Source organism: Tachyglossus aculeatus, chromosome 8, assembly GCF_015852505.1.
Source record: "Tachyglossus aculeatus isolate mTacAcu1 chromosome 8, mTacAcu1.pri, whole genome shotgun sequence".
NCBI lineage: Eukaryota > Metazoa > Chordata > Mammalia > Monotremata > Tachyglossidae > Tachyglossus > Tachyglossus aculeatus.
The window spans coordinates 16,198,579-16,222,683 of NC_052073.1; the positions used below are offsets into that span (position 1 = coordinate 16,198,579).

Genomic DNA, 24,105 nt, shown 5'->3' on the forward strand with positions numbered 1-24,105 from the left:
CTGTCATAACTGTCTCCTAAGAATCTATTTTTTCAATAAGTGGGATAATATAGCCGAAACAGCCCTAACAGTAAATAGGTGTCCTTTGTATAAAATCAAAATTTGTGAAATGTGTATTTCCTGGAGCATTAACTTATCTTGCTAGAATTTGCCTTAGCACTTGGCTACTATGTAGATTTTGTAGAATATGCATTTTATCTTATACCCATGCCACAAAGTGAAAACATTCCAGCTTGAATTTTTTTAAATCACAAAGTATCTGTATAATATTCATAGAACATGAAATTACTTTTTAAATGGTCTTTCTAGAGTAGGAAATGGAGTAGAGAATTAGTGGTCCCTTGAGCAAAGCATTTAACCTCCTTGTGTTTCAATAGCATGAGGTATAACCTTCTAAAATGTACTAAAAAGGATCATTTGCAAGGTAGTTGAAGGTATTCTAGTTAACAGCATTATTTAAGGACAACATAGAATACGGCAAATGCTTGTGTCTTCATAACCCACAGGGATGCTATGAAAGATATGAGAATTGATTACGTGAAAACACTTTTAAAAATAAAGCACTACATTGTCATATTTATTGAGTGCTTACTGTTTGCAGAAACCGCACTAAGCGCTTGGAAAGTACAATTCAGCAACATCTAGAAGGGAAAACACTGTATAAAATCGTATTATTATTTATCATTTAAATGCTTGTCTCAGAACAAGAATTATATCGCATATATTGCATGCATATGTCGACTTGTAATATTCTTTGTCTCTTGGGTCTGGGGCAAAGCAAAATTATGCATTTAAAATTATTTTGTTTAAAAATGGCGTTAGAATTGGGGTCCTCAATGGTTTTTAAGCATGGGGCCAAAGTTAGGATGGAACTTTGAGGGGCTGAGGAAGGAAAAATAGGGGGAGAAAGAGGAGGGGAAAAAAAGAGGGAATTGAGGAAGAAGAAAGGGAGTTAAAAAAAGAGAAGAGGAGATTGAGAGAAGGGGGAGAAGATAGAGGATGGCATTTTCTTTGAACTCTTCCTACCTTCTGATGTACAGTTAGATGTTCAGTAAATAATGTATCCTCCCTGTTATACTGTCGCCATCCCATCCTTTGCCTCTGCTTGATGGACAGTCCCATGATATACTACCCTCCTCCCTCACCTCTCCTTCCCTGCCAGAATTGGGGTCGGTAGCTAAGGCTGGGGGTGGTTGGCTTCTCTTCAAGCCCCACAACCCATTGAGGGAGACTGGAACCTCTCAGGACCAGATGCTAAGTCCTGCCAAGGGGGGCTGAACATGAAATCCTCCTCATCTTGGCTCCTTCTCTTCCCTTTGCATCTCCAAGGGGCAGAGCAGGCTAAATTCAACTGTCCATTGTGCCCCAAAATATGGTGGTATAGGTGCCCACTTCATTTTGGAGGTGTTATCTCTGGATTGAAAGTATAGTCTTGAAAGTTTTTTTGTTTTAACAATTGTCTTTTCTATTCATTGTAGCATTTTTAAGGCACAAAGCTTGAGTAATTGCCGTTAGACGAAATTTCTGTTGGCCAGCAGGTGTTCAGTAAATACCGTTAGTTGATGGTACACTATAACTGCAAAAAAAATCCCCGTCACTTCACTCTGGCAATTTTTTTTCCAGAAACTTTTAAATGGTTATAATATAGAAAAGCAAAGTGATATGAACTGTGTACAAAATTAAATGACTTCGTTTCTGTTTCAGCTTTTTAGACAAGATTGACATAGTCAAGCAAAATGAATACACGCCATCTGACCAAGTGAGTAAAAACCCCTTTTAAAAAAACATAAAGCTTTACAAACTCTCTTAAATCATCTGGAATTATATATAAAGGTCTCCAGACTTCTTTCTTCCAAGGGACAATTGGCAAAGTTTAGTGTTTCAGCAAATATTTTTAGGAAAAGGTGGAAATCAGCCCAGAGAGAGAGGGATTTGGGGAAGAGAGAGAAGAGGAATTTGGCACTCTGAGAGAAGGTGGACTTATGGAGGGAAAGATTTATCTTGCATTTCCACTGCAACTCCTTAAGGTAATGGGCTTCCCACTGCTTTTGCCTTCATCAAGGCTTCTTAGCTAAAAGCAGTACTGTTTCGAGTCCCACCCATTTAGGTCTGGAGATATGGTGGTAGCCAACACTTGCAGGAAAGCGGGGCTGGTGATGATCTCCTGTCACAGAGTTATTCTGTGCATAGCCTCCCTCCTCTGGGAAGCAGGGCTGTTGGAAAGAGTTATAATAATAATGATGGTATTTGTTAAGCGCTTACTATTTGCCAAGCACTGATCTAAGCGCTGGAGCACGGGAGCTACTTGTATGCCGTTCACATCCTAACTCTCATCCTCACCACACAGTAACTACCTAGGAACCAACAGTTCTTCGTGGAGTAAACTGTAAGTCAACTGTGGTACTTGGCTACAGTGACCCAGATTGGCAAAAGTTTCCATTTTTTATGTAGAAATATACAGGAATACTGTTAGGTCCCAGCAGGACTGATGGAAATAGAAATAGGCAGTTGCCTAAGGTCATATTTCCTGGATCCTACCCCTCTAAGAAGCAGTGACTTCTCTTCTGTCTGTATCATTTGCCCCTCCTTAGCACAGTTTGTCAAACAGGCGTTTCAGAGTCCTGTGCTGACTGGGATTTAATCAATCAATCAATCGTATTTATTGAGCGCTTACTATGTGCAGAGCACTGCCCACTATCACAGTAATTCTACTCCCTAAATCACTTAAATCCCAACTCATGGTGGTACTGGACCCCAGAACCAACACCTGACATTTACCCTATTTCAAAAAGTGTATTTAATGCACAGAAAATAATAGATTTGAGCCTAGTAAATCTTTTAAGACTTTGTAATCAAATACTACAGGATTATCAACCTTTTTGGAAGTATATGTATTTTTTAATTTGAATTCGTTCATTAGAAATTAGAATTAGTTGGCTTCTGAAGGTCAAGGGCTTTTCAACAATATTTTTCAAATCTGCAGTGACATTTAGGCCAATTTTGTTTTGACTTTGAAATTTTCGAAATGTCACCAGTGCTCTCAGAATATTGCATTTATTGGAAAATTTATTTGGAAATGAAAATCTACGTGGATAAAGTCATTGTTTCCAAAAAGAGTATGAAACTATAAAAATATACTTGGCAGCCAAACATTCAGTTAAGGCATTAGCTTGTTACTCTTACATAACGTGTGAGGGCCAAAGAAAATCTCAATTGTTTTGTTTACCCAACTTGAGGGAAATGAGGAAGGTTAACCATAAATGTGATTCAGGAGCAAATCCTGCATAGTCGTCTTCTACTTCTTTGTTATTTTGTAACTCTTATTGTAAACCACTCTAATTAAAAATAATATACAATTACCTCATGCAACCAAAGATAAATTATAAAAAGTATACTTGGCTTCATCTTAACTGTATGTTAAAAATGCTCATTATGTTCCTGTGAAAGTGTTATTTTTCATTGTATGATGTGTCCGAATGTACTGAGAAGAAACTTCTCAGTTATTTAAACTAAAGTGGTCACCTTTAAGAGATAAAAATGGAAAAAGTGATGATTGGGGAAAACTTTAAAAATTCCATAAATTCCAGTTATGCTGTTGTGTGACTCCATGAAGCACCTCAAGTTGTGCTTCTGGTCCGTTTCCAGCTGATGGTATTGTGTAGAAGGCCTGCCCGTGGGAAGGAATAATAATAATAATGGCATGTATTAAACGCTTACTATGTGCAAAGCATTGTTCTAAGCGCTGGGGAGGTTACAGGGTGATCAGGTTGTCCCATGGGGGCTCACGGTCTTAATCCCCATTTTACAGATGAGGTAACTGAGGCACAGAGAAGTTAAGTGACTTGCCCAAAGTCACACAGCTGACAACTGGCAGAGCCGGGATTCGAACCCATGACCTCTGACTCCAAAACCCATGTGCTTTCCAATGAGCCATGCTGCTTCTGTAAGGGAATCAATCAATCAATCAGTCGTATTTATTGAGCGCTTACTGTGTGCAGAGCACTGTACTAAGCGCTTGGGAATATAGGGAAGTTTTGGGAACCCTGGAAACTACCCCCAATGACTTAGACACCCCTTGAAATCTCCCCAACACTTCTCCTGGTGCTCCTAGAGCCCAGGGAGTAGCACAGTCAGTCGAGAGTCCTGGGGAGTGCCCCCAAATCCCTGGAGTTTAATTTAGCTTTATCATGGTTGATTAATATGTACAGTGAAGAGAAAGGCAAGTTGTCACCCAAAAGTTTACCACACCTCAGATTTGGGACCATTTAAGCGAATTCAGAAATAATAGGTAGGTAGCCCTAACTCCTTACCCAACCGTAGCTTACAATTCGGTTGCTTCTCATTCAGTATGGTTTTCAGCAACTTAACTTTGATTGTGGAATTATAATGAAATTGTTTCCGCTGTGGGTAGATTACCTGCACCTGATTGTGCCGCTAAGCCTTAGGAGGTCCAGGGAACCCGATATACTCTGTAATGTCCACACCGCTCAGCCTGCCTTGTAGCTACCAAACCCAGCCAACCCGAAATCAGTGTGCTTGTGTAGTTCAAGTATGGCAATTCCTGATTATTTTGAAAGCTTATACATTAGTTAAAAAATACTGTTATTCCCCCTCTCTGTTTCTGAAAGGGTGGGCGGTAGTTCTGTCATGCTGCTGGGCAGGCATAGTGCTTTATTCTCCTTCCCTCCCTCCCAATTCTCCAGTTTAGGAAGTGAGGTAAGGTTGCCTTTGGTCCCCACCGAGAGCCAGGGTATTTCTAGGCTCCATGGTTTTGGAATTCAGCTGGGACCATTAACCTAGATTGGGTTCTATTTTTCTGTCCATAGTCACCCTTTTAAAACAGGAAGTCACACGTCTACCAACTCTCCCAAGTGCTTACTGCAGTGCTCCGCACACAGTAAACAGCCAGTAAATAAGATTGATTGACTGGATATTCATTGATTATACGAAGCAGTGTAGCCCAGTGGATAGAGCACAGGCCTGGAACTCAGAAGGGCCTAGATTCTAATTCCAGTTCTCCCCCTTGTCTGATGTGTGACCTTGGGCAAGTCGCTTAATTTCCCTGGGCCTCAGTTACGTCTTCTGTAAAATGGGGATTAAGACTGTGAGCCCCATGTGGAACATGGACTGTGTCAAACCTGATTACGGAGAAGCAGCGTGGCTCAGTGGAAAGAGCACGGGCTTTGGAGGCAGAGGTCATGGGTTTGAAACCCGGCTCCACCACTTGTCAGCCGTGTGACTTTGGGCAAGTCACTTAACTTCTCTGTGCCTCAGTTACCTCATCTGTAAAATGGGGATGAAGAATGTGAGCCCCACATGGGACAACCTGATCACCTTGTATCCCCTCCAGCGCTTAGAACAGTGCTTTGCACATAGTAAGCGCTTAATAAATGCCATTATTATTATTATTATTAATCTGTATCTGCCCTGGCGCTTAGTTCAGTACCTGGTTCATAGAAAGTGCTTAACAAATACCATTAAAAAAAAACCCACATATAGTCCTTCTTCCTGGCTTTTCTGAATTCATGAACTGTTAAGTCTTTACAATTTATAGCCTCCAAAACTTGTTCATCATTTCTTCGAACTCCAACTGAATGTGGCAAAGACCTGGGCCCCATATATCATAAATTGGCAATTAAACTTCTCAGTCAACCTTCCAGTCATTTAACCCACCAAGCCTCTTCCAGGACCTGCCTACTTTTGCTTTCATTAGTCCAATAAATACGCCCCATCAGCTCATTTAATCAGTTCATTTTGTGACGGATTTCAATTTGTCACTTTTCTCTAGGGAAAAAATAAGTATTATGCATAGCATGTAAGATTTTTTCCTTTATAACACATCTACATTTGAAGTACAGTCATACCCCATGATACCCACATTTTTTATGTGGGATATGCTTTCCTGCATACCTGTGTTACAAACTAGGAACTGTTCTTGAACCTAGAAAAATCATATGAAATATAGTTAGATGCTATATACTTACTATTAAATTAATATTAGACATCAAACTATTGTCTAATATTTGTTTAAGTATAGCAAAATAATGGGATGCAGTCTCCTAAAACTGAGCTGACATACCACAACTCAGTGATTCTTCTTGTGCTGTTTTTGGATGTGTTTACAGACTAGATGAATGAGGCTGCCCTGCCCCATCCCTCTATCCCTAGCTACTTTTCTGCCGCCCACCCCCCACCGCTCACTTCCTTTATGCTAAACTGTGCTATATAGTGTTTGTTTTGGGGTTCTTTCACCTTTAATTTTCACCTAAGCAGGAGCTGTCTCTATTCTCATTCTCTGCCCTGCAGCCCTGATTCCCCAAGGGGCCAGGGCCTTGGGAACAGAACCAACAACTTCCCAACAGGGAAGCAGCGTGGCCTAGTGGAAAGAGCATGGGGCCTGGGATTCAAAGGGCCTGGGTTCTAATTCCACCTCCGTCACCTGTCTGCAGAGTAACCCTGGGCAAGTCACTTATCTTATTTGTCAACGTCCTCGTTTGCAGAATGGGGATTCAGTACCTGTTCTCCCTCCTTCTGGGACTGTGAGCCCCTGTGGGATCTGATTGTCTTGTATCTGCCCCAACGCTTAGTACAGTGCTTGGCATATAATAGGCGCTTAACAAATAGCGCCGCAGTTAACAGCAGCTCAGGGCAGGATTGTGGGGAGAGAGGGAGTGGCGGTGGTCACCTACCCTTCACCTCCCATCCCATCCTGACCCATCGAACCAGTCACTGCTTCCATCCCCTGGTCTTAACTGGAAGCAGGGCTCTGAACCAGCATGTGGGAAGCATTGGAGGGTGGAGCAAGTGGCTGCCACTAAGGTTAAAATTCAAGGCAAAATAAATAAACAGAAAACCAGACCACTTAGTATAAGTCAGCACAAAGTGGATGTATGGATGTGGGAAGACAAGGCCAGGATGAGGAACGGGAAATGGACTTGCCTGCAGTGATGAGATGTTATATCAGAGGCAGACCTTCCATAGCCTGGGGTACAACAGCAAAAAGTGTTGGGCCTTTCCCCAGGTTTTAAGTATTATGGGATGCTAGGAACCTCGGGTCCTCCTGCAATGTTTAAATGTATCGGTTTAACAGTGGCTTTTGTCTTTTTCAGGACCTTCTCAGATGCAGAGTTTTGACATCAGGCATTTTTGAAACCAAGTTTCAAGTGGACAAAGTAAATTTTCAGTAAGTAGAATATGCATTGTCAGTTGCTTTTATTCCTCCTTTAAATGTATCACGTTTAGGTAAAGGGGAAGAGTAAATTGTTTCAGAGTCTTGATTCTTCAATCCCCAAATCCACCCCTGAAAAATTACCTGTGGGGACCCCCGAAAAAAATTTCACTTACAGCCAGGGTGATTGGAAAGGGTATTGTGGTGGCAACAACTGGGGACTCAACACAAATAGTGAGCTCAGGGGCAATTTTAGGTAACCAAGGAGAAAAAGGCTGCCTTTCCTTGAAAGTGTCTCTGCTTCTGCCAGGGCCTTTTTCTCAGGAGCTTCTGGTTCAGATACCCTATATGTGGACATCCCATGCTGAACCTTAAAGGGAGCAGGTATAAGCAGCATTAATACTTCTAATTGGAACAGTGATAGAAGCCTTAGTGAGGCAGGTATCCTGGATTGACACTTTTCATCATCCCACTTTCCCGCTGCTACTATGTCAGCTGTATTGAATAGAAAATATTATAGCTCTGGGTGTGAATTTGTGTGTATGCCTGTTTGTGATTGCCCATTTGTCCTGGCTTGTCTTTTTGTCTCCATTGGTCGTCTCTACCTCTTTTCTTCCCCCTCCCCAAATCTTGGACCACTGCCCCCCATCTCCATTTAAGCTTTCCATCTCTGCTGTTCTTCCATTATAGATTGTGAGCCTAGGTGGGATGGGGACTTGAGCTCATCTGATTATCTTGTATTTACCTCCAGAGATTGGCATAGGACTAAGCCCCTAGTAAGTGTTTCATAAATGCCATAGTTATTATAATTTTAAACCCTGTTCCAGCTTGACGTCCAGAAAATGGGGTTACTTTTGGGAAGTCATGTGTCTACCAACTCGGTTACATTGTACTCTCCCAAACACTTACTTCAGTGATCTGCACACAGTAAGCGCTCAGTAAATACCATTGACTGACTGACTGTGTGTTAATGGATTATAATCAATCAATCAGTCGTATTATAAGAAGTTCCACACTGGGAAGCAGTGTCTCCGAGTAGAAAAGAACAGACTCGGAAGTCAGACGACTTGGCTCTTAATCTGGGCTCTGCCACCTACCTTCTTTATGACCTTTGGCAAGTCACTTAGCTTCCCTGTGCCTCAATTTTCCTAACTATAAAGTGGGGATGAAATACCTATTCTCCCTCCTATTTAGACTACGAGCTCTGTGTGGGACAGAGACTGTGTAAGTGTCTTTGGTCATAGTTTTAAGTTCTGCTCCTTCCCTTCCGAAGAACTTGCCGCAATCTCCCAATCTTCTTTTTTTTAACGTCAAATAGCAGACAGTATTTTTCAACTAGACTTTGTTTGCATTGTCATTTTCCCTCTTTTTTTTAATTGGAACTAAAATTAAATTCACTTATTTAATTGCAAATAATCACGCGTTCTCAACCAAAATTTGTAATGCCCACATAGGTTATCACTGCTACTAAAGAGATAGGAAGCACAGAGAAAAATATATGATAGTAGTATTGGGTTCTTGTTTGATTTTTAATTTTTTTTTGTTACTGCAAAAAATAATACCCCATTACCTCTAGTAGTATAGAGAAGAAGCCACTCTTTTGGAACAGATGCTTTTGTAAGGATTGAGAGACAAGGAGGCAAAAGCACAAAGCCATTCCTAAATTCTGCAAAAAATCAAACATGACAAAACAACAAGGGACAATGTGCACTGGCCCTTGAGTCACCTATATCCTAATTGATGAGTTTCACTATTCATGGGGTGTTATTTGAGCACTAAGAACAACTGTATTGGAGAAGCAGCATGGCCTAGTGGCAAGAGCACGGGCTTGGGAGTCAGAGGTTGTGGGTTCTAATCCTGGCTCCGTCACTTGTGTGCTGTGTGACCTCGGGCAAGTCACTTAACTTCTCTGTGCCTCATTTACCTCATCTATAAAATGGTGATTGAGACTGTGAGCCCCACGTGGGACAACCTGATTACCTTGAATCCACCCCAGTGCTTAGAACAGTGCTTGGCACATAGTAAGCCAAATACCATAATTATATATATGTATATATATATATCCACTGTGTCAATCAATCCATCAGTTGTATTTATTAAGCACTTACTGTGTGCAGAGCCCTGTACTAAGCACTTGGAACAGTACAGAGTTGGTAGACATGTTCCCTGCCCACAAAGAGTTTACAATCTGGTGAGGGAGACGTTAATATAAACAAATAAATTCCAGATATACACCATAAGTGCTGTGTGGTTGAGGCTGGGGTGAATATCAGGTGGCCAGTACAGAGCCAAGTACATAGGTGATGCAAAAAGGCGGGAGAGTGGAGAACAAGAGGGTTTATCAGAGAAGTCTTCTTGGAGGAGATGTGATTTTAAAAGGCTTTGAAGGTGAGGATAGTGGTGGTCTGTCATATTCAATGATTAGCTATAATTTTTCTCAACATTTTGCCCCCACAAGCTCCAAGTTTAGCTATTATTTTAACACTGACATTGAGTTATGAGTTATGTGTACAGCGCACTGTACTAACCACTTAGGAGAGTACAATAAGTAGACATGGTCCCTGTCCTCAAAGGTCTTACAAGATGGGGGAGATAGACATTAAAATAAACCACAGCAGCCCAACATAAAGGGATGTTAAAATAGGTTCTCTGGGGTAGGGGGTTGGCAGTCGTGTGAGTATCTAACTGCTCAGTGAGTACAGACTCCAGTGCATGGGAGACATGGTAGGGAGCGATAGAATAAAGGATTGGGAGTCAGGAGGGCATGGGTTGTAATCTCAGCTCTGCCCCTTGTCTGCTGTGTGACCTCAGGCAAGTCACTTTACTTCTGTGCCTCAGTTGCCTCATCTGTAGAAAGGGGATTAAGACTTTGAGCCCCCTGTGGGATAAGGACTGTCCAACTTTATAAGCGTATATCTGCCCTTGTGCTTAGTATAGTGCCTGGCACATAGTAGAAGCTTAGCAAATACCATTCCAAAAATAGGATGGGGAGATAAGAGATTAATCAGGAAAGGTATCCTGGAGGCGTTTTGATTTTTAGAAAGGTTTTGAAGATGAGTGAAAGTAGTGGTCTGTTGGATGTGAAGGGAGCTGAGGTTCCAGGAAGGAAGGAGGGCTTGAGCAAGGGGTTCATGGTGAAAGAGACAATGAGGCATAGTGAGTAGGTTGGTATTAGAGGAGTAAAATAGTAAAATAGTGGGAGCGGAGCAAAGATAACCCTGTTTCAATTTTCAAAAACTCCATTTACATACCTTGAATTCTCTCACATTTTCATTTTTTTCTGCACTCCTTCATGTGCTTCTGTGTTTCCTTGTTTGATCTTCAGATAGTTCATCTGTGTTGTTAGTCATTTAGAGAACCATTTTTTCATGTTCAGCTTCTCCAGGGAATCAGGTTACCAGTTTCTTCTTAACCAAGAATTAATTATCATCATCATCTTGAAGCTACCCTAAGTTTCAGTGGTAAATATAGGTACACTCCATCCCACACAGAAATGAAAATCGTTCTGAGAATTTTAAGTATTAACGAGTCATAACATTAGAAGTTCTTTCAAGAAGACATTTTTCTGCACTAATTCCATGAATAGTCTCATTGAGGGAATCTCAGAAAAAGTAAGAAACTAATGAAGTCTACTGAATTGCTCTAAACTTCTTTGCAGTAAAAAGTAACAAAACAATTTGGGTGACAGCAAAATCTCAAGATATTCAGAAATGCGTAAATACATCTTCACGACCAAAATTACCCCAAAACCCTGAATTCTTAGTGACCTTAAATTGTTCATCTCTAGAAAACAAGTCATTCTTAGGTTCAGATACTCCTCCTCTCCGTGTTCGTTTTACTAACTCGATCTTTCTCTCTTCATTAGTATGTTTGATGTTGGAGGGCAACGAGATGAACGCAGAAAATGGATCCAGTGTTTCAATGGTATGGTTTGAAACTCTTTTAGAATATTCTTGTATTCCTGTAATTGCTTAGATGTTTGTCATGATTGTGCAAAAAATGCCTTTACTTTATTGCCGTGTGTGTGATCCTAATTTCTCTTTTAGAATATTCTTGTATTCCTGGAATTGCTTAGATATTTGTCATGACTGTGCAAAAAAATGCCTTTACTTTATTGCTGTCTGTGTGATCCTAATTTCTGCTTTGAGAAGGATTTCTTGTTTAGATTGCCTTTTTTTGATGGTCAAATTTGGGGCCAATGGGATACTTTTATATCTCAAATGTAATTTTGTAGATTTTACAATGATACTTAAAAGTAATTTAATTCTTTAATTAAAACTAATATTAATCTGCATCAGGACTCCAAAAATACATGTCAGAGGGAAAATTTGGCTGAAAGAACATGGCATTGAACCTCATTCTATTTCCAATGTAAAAGTCATCCAAAGTGTTTCAAAGTCAAGCAGCGACTTAAAGTGCAAGCCATGTTTTGAGTAGATTCTGGTGTTTCCAAAGTGAAAACACTCTGATTCCGGTTTGGGAATGATATGGGTTGGAAGGGTAGGCAAAATGTGATGGGAGGAAAGGAGACATTAGGAGAAGCAACTGTACTCAGGCGTTCCTGAGCAAAACCACTCCTCAATTCCCCAAACTATTCTCTGTACCCCCTCCTCTTTATCTTGCCCACACTCAGGCTACATCCATTCATGCCTATTTTGCACCCTCCTTGTCGATAACACTCTCCTAGGATCGATAATCAATAAAGGAACTAGTAACCAAGAAATACGCCGAAGATTAACGTTAGGAAGACTTGCTGTGAAGAGCCTGGAAAAAGTCATGAAACATGCTGATGCCACAATTGCCACAAAAATACAAATTGTCAACCCTTTTAGTGTTTCCGGTGACAGCGTATGGATCCGAAAGCCCACTTTTAGACTGTGAGCCCACTTTTAGACTGCGAGCCCACTGTTGGGTAGGGACTGTCTCTATATGTTGCCAATTTGTACTTCCCAAGCGCTTAGTACGGTGCTCTGCACATAGTAAGCGCTCAATAAATACGATTGATGATGATGATGATGATGCCTTGAATCTGGAACCATGATCAAAAACAAAGAAGCAAATCAGAGGCCTAGAGATTGCTATTTCTGATCAGTTTATCTAAAGGAGCTAACCATTAGTGATTAAAAACTGGTTTGCCAAAATGAATGTGTAAGTAGTTCCTTTAAACTTCTATGGTCAGGGCCCCAAAATTCAGTCTGGCCTGGATCCAGCTCAAGAGCACAAAACCAGAACTGTGGAGACCAAGTTCCAAACAGGTACCTGTTCCTCACTCCCCCACAGCAAGGAGCCACGCATGGGCGACTGTAGGAAAGCAGTGCATGCATGTGTAAGAGTGCCATAAACGGTCAGCCCGGCCTCAACCCAACATGCCGTGGTCTTTAAAAAGGGTATCAGGAGCAACAGGATTTTTGAGTATCTAGTGTGTCCTTAGCAAAAGAAACCAAAGATGTAATCCCTATTCTTAAGTTTACAGTTTAATGGATGAGGTAACAGACGTGTACGTGTGTTTGGTGGGGGTGTGAGGGAGGGTATATAAATATACCATCATTATAGTTAGAAGACATGATCCCTAGGGAAGCAGCGTGGCCTAGGGCCCAGGGAGTCAGAAGACCTGGGCTCTAAGCCCAGCTCCCCCATTTGTTTGCTGTATGACTTTGGACAAATCACTTATCTTCTCTGTGCCTCAGTTCCGTCAGCTGAAAAATGGGTATTCAGTACCTGGTCTCCTTCTTATATAGCCTGTGAACCCCATGTGGGACTTGACTCGACCCCAGGCTTAGTACAGCGCTTGACATAAAGTAAGTGCTTAGCTAATGCAGTCATTATTATCCCTACCCACAAGAAGCTTCCGATCTAGCAGGATAGACAGACATTTAAATCAGTTACAGATAGTATGGTAATAGAGTATGTATAATAATAATAATAATAATGGCATTTATTAAGTGCTTACTATGTGCAAAGCACTGTTCTAAGCACTGGGGAGGTTACAAGGAGATCAGGTTGTCCCATGGGGGGCTCTCAGTCTTAATCCCCATTTTACAGATGAGGGAACTGAGGCACAGAGAAGTTAAGTGACTTGCCCAAAGTCACACAGCTGACAATTGGCAGAGGCTGGATTTGAACCCATGACCCCTGACTCCAAAGCCCCTGCTCCTTCCACTGAACCACACTGCTTCTCTAAGTGACTTGCCCAAAGTCACACAGCTGACAATTAGCGGAGCCAGGATTTGAACCCCTGACCTCTGACTCCAAAGCCTGTGCTGTTTCCACTGAGCCACGCTGGCATATGTGTTAAGAGGGTTGCTGTGGTCTGGAAAGACCTAAGGGACAGTTGGGGGATGCAAGGTAGGAAAATAAGAGATTACTCAGAGAAGACCTCTCAGAGAAAATGTCATCTCAGAAGGACTTTGAGGATGGGGAGGGTTTTGAAGTTGTCAGATGTGAAGGGACATAGAGGCACAGTGAATAGGATAGCTGGAGAGAAATGAAGATTAAAAGAGTTGTTTACACCGTGATTCTCCCTGTTCCAGAAACCAGCAACCTCTCTGTCATTCTTGGTTCCATGTTGTTTTTGAATTCTCATATTCAGTATACTGCCAAATCCTTCAGCTTCTTCCTTCACAACTTCTCCCAGGTCTACCTCTTCATCTCCACCCAAACAGCTACAATAATAATAACAATAATAATAATAATAATGATGATGGTATTTGTTAAGAATTTACTATGTGCAAAGCACTGTTCTAAGCACTGGGGGGGATACAAGGTGATCAGGTTGTCCCATGTGGGGCTCACAGTCTTAATCCCCATTTTACAGATGAGGGAACTGTGGCACAGAGAAGTGAAGTGACTTGCCCAAAGTCACACAGCTGACAATTGGCAGAGCCGGGATTTGAACCCATGACCTCTGACTCCAAAGCCCGTGCTCTTTCCACTGAGCCACGCTGCTTCCATCTGGTATAGCTTCTGATTATGCCACAGTTATACTGTTGCATCAACTTACATCAATTTACCTGCTGGTCTTCCTGCTTCCAATCAATCAGTCAATCAGTCAATCGTATTTATTGAGCACTTACTGTGTGCAGAGCACTGTACTAAGCGCTTGGGAAGTACAAGTTGGCAACATATAGAGACAGTCCCTCCCCAACAGTGGGCTCACAGTCTAAAAGGGGGAGACAGAGAACAAAACCAAACATACTAACAAAATAAAATAAATAGAATAGATATGTACAAGTAAAATAAATAAATATGTGCAAACATATATACAGGTGTGGGGAAGGGAAGGAGGTAAGATGGGGGGATGGAGAGGAGGAGAGGAAGGAAGGGGCTCAGTCTGGGAAGGCCTCCTGGAGGAGGTGAGCTCTTCGTAGGGCCTTGAAGGGAGGAAGAGAGCTAGCTTGGCAAAGGATGGGCAGAGGGAGGGCATTCCAGGCCCGGGGGATGACGTGGGCCGGGAGTCGATGGCGGGACAGGCGAGAACGAGGCCTAACGGTGAGGAGATTAGCGGCAGAGGAGCGGAGGGTGCGGGCTGGGCTGGAGAAGGAGAGAAGGGAGGTGAGGTAGGAGGGGGCGAGGTGATGGACAGCCTTGAAGCCGAGGGTGAGGAGCCTCTCCCCCCTCCAATCTGCTGCTGCCTGGATCATATTCTTGAGGTGTTGCCTGGCCTGTGTCTCTCCCCCTCTCCTCCAAAACTTCCATTGGAGTTCTGAATCGACTTCAAGGCTCCCTCCCAACTCACCCTACTTTACACTATTTCCCAACTCTCTCCCTTTGCTCCTACCAAGCCAGCCTTCTAGCTGTACCTCGCTCTAACTCTCCTGCCTTCCATCCTTTTACCCACTGTGTTCCTCTTGCTTGGAATACAGACGTAGATTGAAAAGCTCCCATAAGAGCATAGCAATAGGAAATAGCAAAAAATTCAAAAAAAGAGTGTAGAATCTAATGCTCATGCTTAAATTAAGTAAAGGAAGGTCTAATTTTATGAATATAAAAGTGTTTGGGGTTGTTTTATATGTGAGGCAACCTGGACAAAGACCTTAGGCTTAGTTGAAATAATTTAACTGGTCTCAGTTCCTCCGACTTCCTGACTGATTTTGGCTTAATGATATTTGCCTTCTAATTTCAGAAGATTGAGCGTATTAATGGAGTGAAGTCCATTGAGTTTCTCAGTAGTGGGTATTTCAGGAGAACCGACTTGAAAAGTGCCAAGTCAGCTTAAGTTCCTTGTCTTTTATGCTTTCCGTGGGAAAAGAAAGGGTTTTGGAGACTGGTCAACTTTTGTTTAAAAGGTTACTTTTAAGTTGCTTTTTATTTCCCTTTGTAAATGACTGTTTTTCCAAAGGAAGGACATCGTCATGTGCAGGAACAGAAAGTCATCTACCCAGAAAATCAGCTAGCTAGAGAAAGCACTACCTTGCCTCAACTTTGAGTAGGAAGGGTGAGTGTTAAGGACAAAGGTTGAAGGTTAAGGACAATGCTTGTGAAAACCTCCATTAAGTTGCTTATTTTTGAAAGCCTGATTTAATACAGTAAATTGAAAAACAAGCTCTTCCTGGCAGTTTTAACATTTGCAAAAGGTGAAGCAAAAATAAAGTTATCTATGCAACAGTGTGCTTTCTAGTCTGCCTTCAGAGACTTCTGAGACGAGTAGTGCCTGACAGTGGCAGATTTAATGGGCCATTCCTCGGTGAGCTTTATACTGATGGCAAAGGGTTAAAAACAAGAAATTCCACGTGAAGTATGAGTTGGTTTACGTTTCAGAGTTCTTTCATCTCAGTGCATCTGTGGTTTTTATAGGAAATCAGAATGTAGCTTTGACAGACAGCTGAATTTTTGATGAGTTGAAATATGGAGCAGTTTGTGAAACAAAAATACATTAAATGTGGTTGTTCAGAATTTAGTTTAATGTCTGTCTCCTCCTCTAGACTGTTAGCTCCTTGTTGGTAGAGAATGTATCATCATCATCATCATCATCAATCGTATTTATTGAGCGCTTACTATGTGCAGAGCACTGTACTAAGCGCTTGGGAAGTACAAATTGGCAACATATAGAGACAGTCCCTACCCAGCAGTGGGCTCACAGTCTAAAAGGGGGTCTAAAAGGAATGTATCTAACTCTGTTGTATTTTCCCAAGCTCTTAGTACAGTGCTTTGCACACAGTAAGCACTCAATAAATATGATTGATTGAGGGATCCATTTTGCAAACTCGGATCAGTCAATGGTATTAATTGAGTACTTACTGTGTGTAGAGCACTGTACCAAGCACTTGAGAGAATACATTAGAGTTGGGAAGCACAATCCCTGACAAGAAGCTTACAGTCTACAAATGATGAATTGTTCATTTCCAAACTAAGTCTGTTTTGTCTCACCTATTAGGCATTCCACTTGCATACTCAAAAATAAGGATGTGGAAAATACTTCAGTAGCTGCTATTTAGCTCCGTTCTGTTTACTGGAACTCAAGACTGGGAATTCAGCATATAGGTCTCTTCAAAATCAGCATTCAGTCAGTGCTTTAGAAAGCGATTTTATCTTCTGCCTCCTGGGGTTAATTCAGTTTTAGTCACTGAAGTTAAGAGCCTTTTCTTTTGTTTTTGGTCCGTGAAGTATGTTGAGTTGGAATAACTGCATTCTGGCCTAAAATTTCCACTTACAGTTTCCTGTCAGAACTGGATTCTTTTGTGACCTATATTGTTAATTAGTTTGAGTTGTGTTGGGCAGATTGTTAAACAGCTTTTGAATTTCATCCCAGACATGGATATAATGTGAAGTGGGAAAACCATTACCTATTTGTGGGGACTACAGAAAGTTGGCAATAAATAATTGGGTGAAAAACATTCAGCGTTATATTCAGTGGAAGTAATGTTTAGTGGCCTGATCTGGTAAGGTGGCCTGACTGTGCAGTGTTTCTTGTAAATAAATTGTAAGGATACTTTCAAAAGGCTAGGAATCGTAATAATAGTAGTGGTAGTATTTCAGGGCTTACTCTGTGCTAAGTGCTGGGGTAGATACAAGGTAATCAGATCAAACACAATCCCTGTTCCATGTGAGATCACAGCCCAAGGTGGAGGGAGAACAAGGTGGAGGGAGGGAGTCCCCGTTATACAGATGAGGAAACTGAGGCACAGAGAAGTTAAGTGGTCAGGATCATACAGCAGACAAGTGGGAGAGCCATGTTAGAATCTAGGCTCATGATTCCCAGGTTGTGCTCTTTCTACTAAGCTCTGCTGATCCCACCCTGCTTGGAAGACAGTAGTATAAGGGATCTGGAGTCTAGGTAATGTGAAGCACTATCTTCTCTTATTTCAAATACACATTTTGGGTTGGAAAGAGACCAGAAACTCAAGCTGACCTATTGGTGTTTTTTACCATTAAAATCAATGATACTGCATCCCTTTCTGACGTATTTTACAAGACAAGAGTATATTCTCTGGCTGCCCATGACATTGTGCTAAACACTCTACAAAGCAAATAAACAAATACGACTGTCTCCAGAAGCTTCGGTCTCCAGAAGCTTAACAACTGAAGATAGACATTGATGGGGGCAGTAATGTAAATTTAGTGAAGCAAAACTAGTGGTTGCTTATCTGAAGCTCCATTATCCAGAAATTGCCAGAAATTATCCAGAAATTGCCGAACAATCAGGATCTGCCTGCCACTTTCCTTAAAGAGCAGCACAAGAGGCCAGAAAGAGGCCCCACTTCTTTCCCTCCCCCTTCCGCGTCTTCTCCAGACACCCTAAACCGACTTGTCTCAGATGTGTATCCTCCACATACCCCAACACCTCTCCCCTCAGCTGTAAAACGGTATGCCAACACGTTTTTCCTCTCCTGCCCCACTGTAATTTGACAGAAACCCTAGTCTAGGAAAGAAATAGAGGAATGCCTGTTTCGAAGGGGGCATAAATGAAGATCCGTGAAGTTTAAAGAACTAAAAGAATTAGAAACACAAAAAATCTTCCCCAATTTCCGTCACCTTTGCTCTGTCCAACCCCGTGCTAATAAACAAAACTCTTCTAAAAGGAGAATCTCATTATGTACAAGGGATAAGTTTGTATTGGTCCATTCCCCTCTGAACTATAATCTCCTGGTGGGCAGAGAACGTGTCTACCAACTCTGTTGTATTGTACTCTCCCAAGTGCTTAATACAGTGCTCTGTACACAATAAGCACTAAATAAATATCATTAATTGATTGATCAGTATTTGTAATAAGATGGTAAGTAAACTAGGAATCAAATGATCATATGAATAAACATGTTAAGGTAAAGGAAATTTACTAACATTATGTCCTGTTGACTCTAAAAATGCTTAAGTTGTGAAGAGGGCATTCCACATAGAGAGTACGTAGCCTTTTGGAGGACTCAGAATATTGTATTTGCTTGCATAATTGCCCCACTTTTTTACAAAAGGTAAAACAAAGGTAAAAAAAAAAGGTAAAACACTTTTTTACTTTTTTTACTACACTTTTTTGTAGTTTTTGCAACCCTAAATGGGGGAGGCTTTATTATGCGGGGAATTAAGTAAAGCAGAAAAGGGAACAATGAAAGGCAGAGTTCTTTGTCATTGCCTATTACACCTTGCTTCTTAACCCTAGTAGTTTTCTTCCTGCCGTTTTTCTCCTCACCTTTTGTGTCTCTATTTTTCTCTCATTTCCACTGCTATTATTGCAAGTCTTTTTGTGTACATCTTCTTGAATTCTTCGCTTTAAAAGCAGGAAATAGTTACAAGGTCAGCTTCTTCCTTCCTACATCCTTGTTCCTGATCACTTAAACAAAGAACTCTGACATTCTTGGAGATTTTATAGAGGTGTTGATCATAATTCCTCAATGTTTCTTCTTCTAGATGTGACTGCTATCATATTTGTGGTGGCCAGCAGTAGCTACAATATGGTTATACGAGAGGACAATCAGACCAATCGGCTTCAAGAAGCACTAAACCTCTTCAAGAGTATTTGGAACAACAGGTGTCTGAACCGAAATTGGCTCATTTCTTTAATGTGTTATAATAGCATTCATATAATTGAACTTTTGTAAGAATGTGATACATTTTATTTTTGTAATAGATCAGTAATTGTTTATTAATCACTTTGGTAAACCTTGTAATAGTGCCCATTAAAAGCAACAACAACAACCTTATAGTAAACTTAAGTATGGGCATTGGCTTATTATACTATAGGTGAGGTCTGTTCCAAAAAGTTAACTATTTAAATGTTAGTCTTTATTCTGCCCTTTAACGTTTGCCATTGTGCTGAATTTTCTGTAGGTGGCTACGGACCATTTCAGTAATCCTATTCCTGAATAAACAGGATTTGCTAGCAGATAAAGTTTTGGCAGGGAAATCTAAAATTGAGGACTACTTTCCAGAATTTGCTCGCTACACTACACCAGATGATGGTAAGGATTTCTAATTTCTGACGTTAATATTCCGAGGAAACTGATGAAAGTAGTATAGAGTTTCAAGTTTTAATATCACAATTTCAATTGTTTTACTTCAATTAATTAATCACTGGTATTCAGTGCCTTACTATTTGCAGAACACTGTAATAAGCCCTTGGGGGAGTGGAACATAACAGAATGGGCAGACACATTCTCTGCCTGTAATGATCTTCCCTACAGATAATTCATTTGAAGTGAAAATTTGCTAGTGCTTTGTGGATATTTTAATTGGTGTGATAAATTCATTCCGATGAGGAAAAAACGAAGGTGTTTATTAATGTTTACTCTTTTACACTGAGAACCCAATTTTGTTAAATCCCCAGATAATTTTACAGTTCCTTCTGTAGTGCAAGGATTACATTCTTGCAAAATTTCCCATTAAGGAAAGCTCAATCAATGGCATTAATTGAGCACTTACTGTGTGCAGAGCACTGTACTAAGCATCTGGCAAAGAACTGTACAACAGAGTTGGTAGACGCAATCCCTGCCCAAAAGGAGTTTACAATCTACAGGGAGAAACAGACATTAAGACAGGTTACAGATAGAGGAAATAGTAGAGTATAAGAGTATTTACAGAAGTACTGTGGGGCTGGGTAGAATATCCAAGTGCTTAAGGGGTGCACAGCCGAATTCAGAGTTTATGCAATGGGGAGAGAGTTGGGGGAAATAAAGGACTTGTTCCGTGTAGGCCTCTTGGAGGAGATGTGATTTTAGGAGAGTTCTGATTTTAGGAGAGTTCTGAAGGTGAGGAAAGTGATGGACTGTCAGATGTGAAGGAAGTTCCAGGCCCTAGGAAGAACATGGGCAAGTGGTCTGGTGGTGGCATAGACAAAATCGAGGTACAGGGAGTAGGTTGGTGTTAGAGGAGCAAAGTGTGGGTTTTGGATCACAGTAGGAGATCAGCAAGGTTAGGAAGGAAGAATGGAGCTGATTGAGTGTTTTAAAGTCAGTGGTAAGGAGTTTCTGTTGCTGCAGAAGTGGATATGCCCATCCACTGGAGGATTTTGAGAGTGTGGAGATATGGACTGAGTGGTTTTTCAGAAAAAATGGTTTGGGCAGCAGAATGAATTAAAGACTGGAAAGGGTAGAGACCAGAGAAAGGCAAATCAGCAAGGAGGTTGATGCAGTAATCAAGATGGGAAATGATGAATTCTTGGATCTACGTGCTAACAGTTTGGATGGATAAGAAAGAGCAGATTTTAGAGCTATTGCTAAGGTAGAAACAACAGAATTTCATGACAGATTGAATATGTAGGTTGAATGAGAAAGATGAGTCTAGGATAGTGCCAAAGGTATGAGCTTGTGAGATAGGGAGAGTGGTGGTGCTGTCTACAGTGGTAGGAAAGTCAATAAGAGGACGTGGTTTGGTTAAGATGAGTTCTTTTTGGACATGTTAAGTTTGAGGTGTTGGCAGGATATCCAAGTAGAGATGCCTTGAAGGCAAGGGGAAGTGTGAGACTGCTGAGGAGAGGTTAGCGCTGGAGAGGTAGCTTTGGAAATAATTCACTTAGAAATCATAGTTGAAGCTGTGGAGGCGAATGAGCTTTCCATGGGAGTGGGTGTAGTTGGAAAGTAGAACGGGGCCCAGAACTGCTCCTGAAGGAATTTCCACAGTTGGAGACAAAACAGACTCAGAAGGAGCAACCAGAAATAGAAGAACCCGGAAGAAACTATCAGTGGAAAAAAAGGTTAGAGGAGAAGGGGATAATCCACAATTTCAAAGGCAGCAGAAAAGTCAAGGAGAATTAGGATGGAGTAGAGGCTAGTGGAGTGTGAAGAAGGTGGACGCCAGATTGTAGGGAGTTGAGGGAGTTTGAAGAGGAATGGTAGAAGGGAGATGGGGCAGTAACTGGAGGTTACTGTCAAGGGAAGGGTTTTTTTATGGTAGGTAATATATAGGTGTGCTTGAAAGCAGCTGGGAAGGAGCCATTGGAAAGTGAGCAGTTGAAGAGGGTGGTCAGGGAGGGAAGAAAGGATGAGGTCAGAAGCACAGGTGGAGGAGATAGAACTCTCCCACTTAGTACTCACCCATTCTGATACCACTGTAACGTACTACATTCACACCAGTTTGGGTTGTCAGATGGACATTTCCCAAGTGCCTAACAATATTTTATCCAAAATGCCTAATGAAGGCATGTGTCATGGCAAAACCGGGGTTACTTTGTGTTTATCACACAATATATAAACCAAACATGCACACTTCTCTCCTCTAACACCGTTCTACTCTCTGCACCTTGATCTTGTCTATCCCACCACCAAACTCATTTCCCACTCTGTCTCTCAGGCCTGGAACTCCCTCCCTCTTCATGTTCAGGAGTTCACCACTCTTCCCAGCTTGTAAGCTCATTTTGGGCAGAGAACGTGTCTGCTCGTTCTGTTGTATTGTACTCTCCCAAGCACTTAAAACAGTGTTCTGCACATAGTAAGCACTCAATAAATACCACTGATTGATTGATTCAAAACCTTCCTAAAATCACATCTCCTCCGAGAGGCCTTCTGAAACTAAGCCCTCTATTTTCCCATTTGCCCTCCACCCGGTATTGACTGTACATTTGGCTGTGTTCTCCTTAAACACTTTGATACTAACCCCAGCTTCACCTTACTTATGTAAATGTTCTTATACTCTATTCTGTAATCTGTTTTAATGAATGTCTTCCCCTGTATACTAAAAACTCCTTGTGGCAAGGATTGCATCTACCAGCTCTGTTGTATTGTACTTCCCCAAGCACTTAGTACAATCATTCATTCATTCAGTAGTATTTATTGAGTGCTTATTGTGTGCAGGGCATTGTACTAAGCACTTGGGAGAGTGCTCTGCACACAGTAAGTAGAGTAACTTGGGTTGTTAGATACACAGTTCCCAAGTCCTTAACAGAGTTCAATCCAAAATGACTAATGAAGATATGTGTTGTCGCAAAACTGGGGGTTCTTGTTGATTGCTGCTGAAATTACTGAAATCCTAACATTGCAAGTTTGCTGATCACATTTGAACTTCATTTACTTAGCATCAACAGTTGAGAACTTCAAAGAAATAATGTGGCTTCACTTTTTTAAATCTTCAAGAATTGTGTTCTCAGTTCTCTACTTTAAGCTTGACTATGGCATCAGGCTCCTTACTGGTCTCCCAGCCTCCAGTTTCTCCCTTTTCCAGCCAGTACTTCATTCTGCTGCCCATATCATTTTCTGAAATGTCATTCTGCCATCATCTTCCCATTTCTATTTACTTATTCCTCTCCATGTCAAGTGGAAACCGCTGACCCTTGGCTCTAAGGCGTTCAATCAATTCCCTTCCTCCTACTTATCTACTTTCTGCTTCATCTCTATCCCAGCTCGCACATTTCATTCTTTCAAGCTTATCGTTACCTCCTTCCCTTCTCCCTTCCCCTCCAAAACCAAACTCTTGCTCATGCCCTCCCTCCTGCCTGGAATTACCTCCCCCTTACACCCAGCAGTCACCATTCTCCCCATGTTCAAAGCCCATGTGAAATCAAAACTCCCTCCAGCAGACCTCCCCTAAGTTATTTCTAACCTCATATCCCTGAAATGCCATTTCAACCCTTCCATACCACTTAAGTACTTATGTGCAACCCCCACAACTCTTACAAAGATCTTTATACTCTATTACTTGCTTCTATCTGTAATTTATTATGTCTGTCTCCCTTGCTAGTTTTAAACTCCTTGAAGGCCAAGATTGTCCATTAATTCTATTGTCTCCTCCCACGTGCTTAATACAGTTCCTGTCCCACATGCTCTCGATAAATGGTTGATTAGTTGATATCTCAATCCCATTCATTTTCTTTCCTGAAGTAAATTTATTATAATCTTTAGTCCAGTCTTTTTCATTAGAAAGAAATGGCTATATTTATATGCCTACATATGTCATTTTGAGAAACAACTTCCTAATGTCTTGTGGCTAAACCTAATTAAGAAATTTTTTCATAATTGAAGCAAAGAATAAATAGCTTATAGGATTTAAGGTCTGAGAGATTTTGGATTTCAAGTTCTACTACCACATTGCTCTTGCATCACTATATCTGATTTAACCATATGCTTGTTGTTTTCTTAATTAGCAACACCTGAACCTGGTGAGGATCCCAGAGTTACAAGGGCCAAGTATTTTATTAGAGATGAATTTCTTGTAAGTATTTTTTTTCCTGGTGGCATCTCATTGTTCCCCCACCTAATTCCCCATTTGAAATTTATTTGAAATAATTTTTTTGATACAAAATTGCTACTCCATTAATTTCATTTCACCTACAGTTAGTATGGACTCCAGCAATTTGAGTTATCAAATGGGTATAGTTTCCATTTTGGTTTAATAGAGGCAGTGAAGGAACCATGACTATTAATAACCTCTGGTAAGCTATTTTGTATTCTGAAGGAAAAAAATAATTGAAAAACTGTTTGGTAACATATTCTTTTCATTTAGCTAATATTTTAAGAGTTGCTTTTAACCCACTGAGAATTTGATAACTACTAAATGTATGTGTTTTTTAATGTCATTTT

The 24,105-nt window shown here is 41.0% G+C and overlaps 1 protein-coding gene across 2 annotated transcripts in view; it reads left to right on the plus strand.

The window, feature by feature from the left end:
* The window catches only part of GNAS (GNAS complex locus), a 133,688-nt gene that overhangs the window by 104,830 nt on the left and 4,753 nt on the right, over positions 1-24,105 (plus strand). For both annotated transcript variants that reach the window (XM_038750374.1, XM_038750373.1), the window contains 6 exons: positions 1,705-1,759; positions 7,110-7,183; positions 11,034-11,092; positions 19,007-19,127; positions 19,427-19,557; positions 23,670-23,737. In XM_038750374.1, coding sequence (XP_038606302.1) covers positions 1,705-1,759; positions 7,110-7,183; positions 11,034-11,092; positions 19,007-19,127; positions 19,427-19,557; positions 23,670-23,737 — 508 coding nt within the window. The remainder of the gene's footprint in view (positions 1-1,704; positions 1,760-7,109; positions 7,184-11,033; positions 11,093-19,006; positions 19,128-19,426; positions 19,558-23,669; positions 23,738-24,105) is intronic.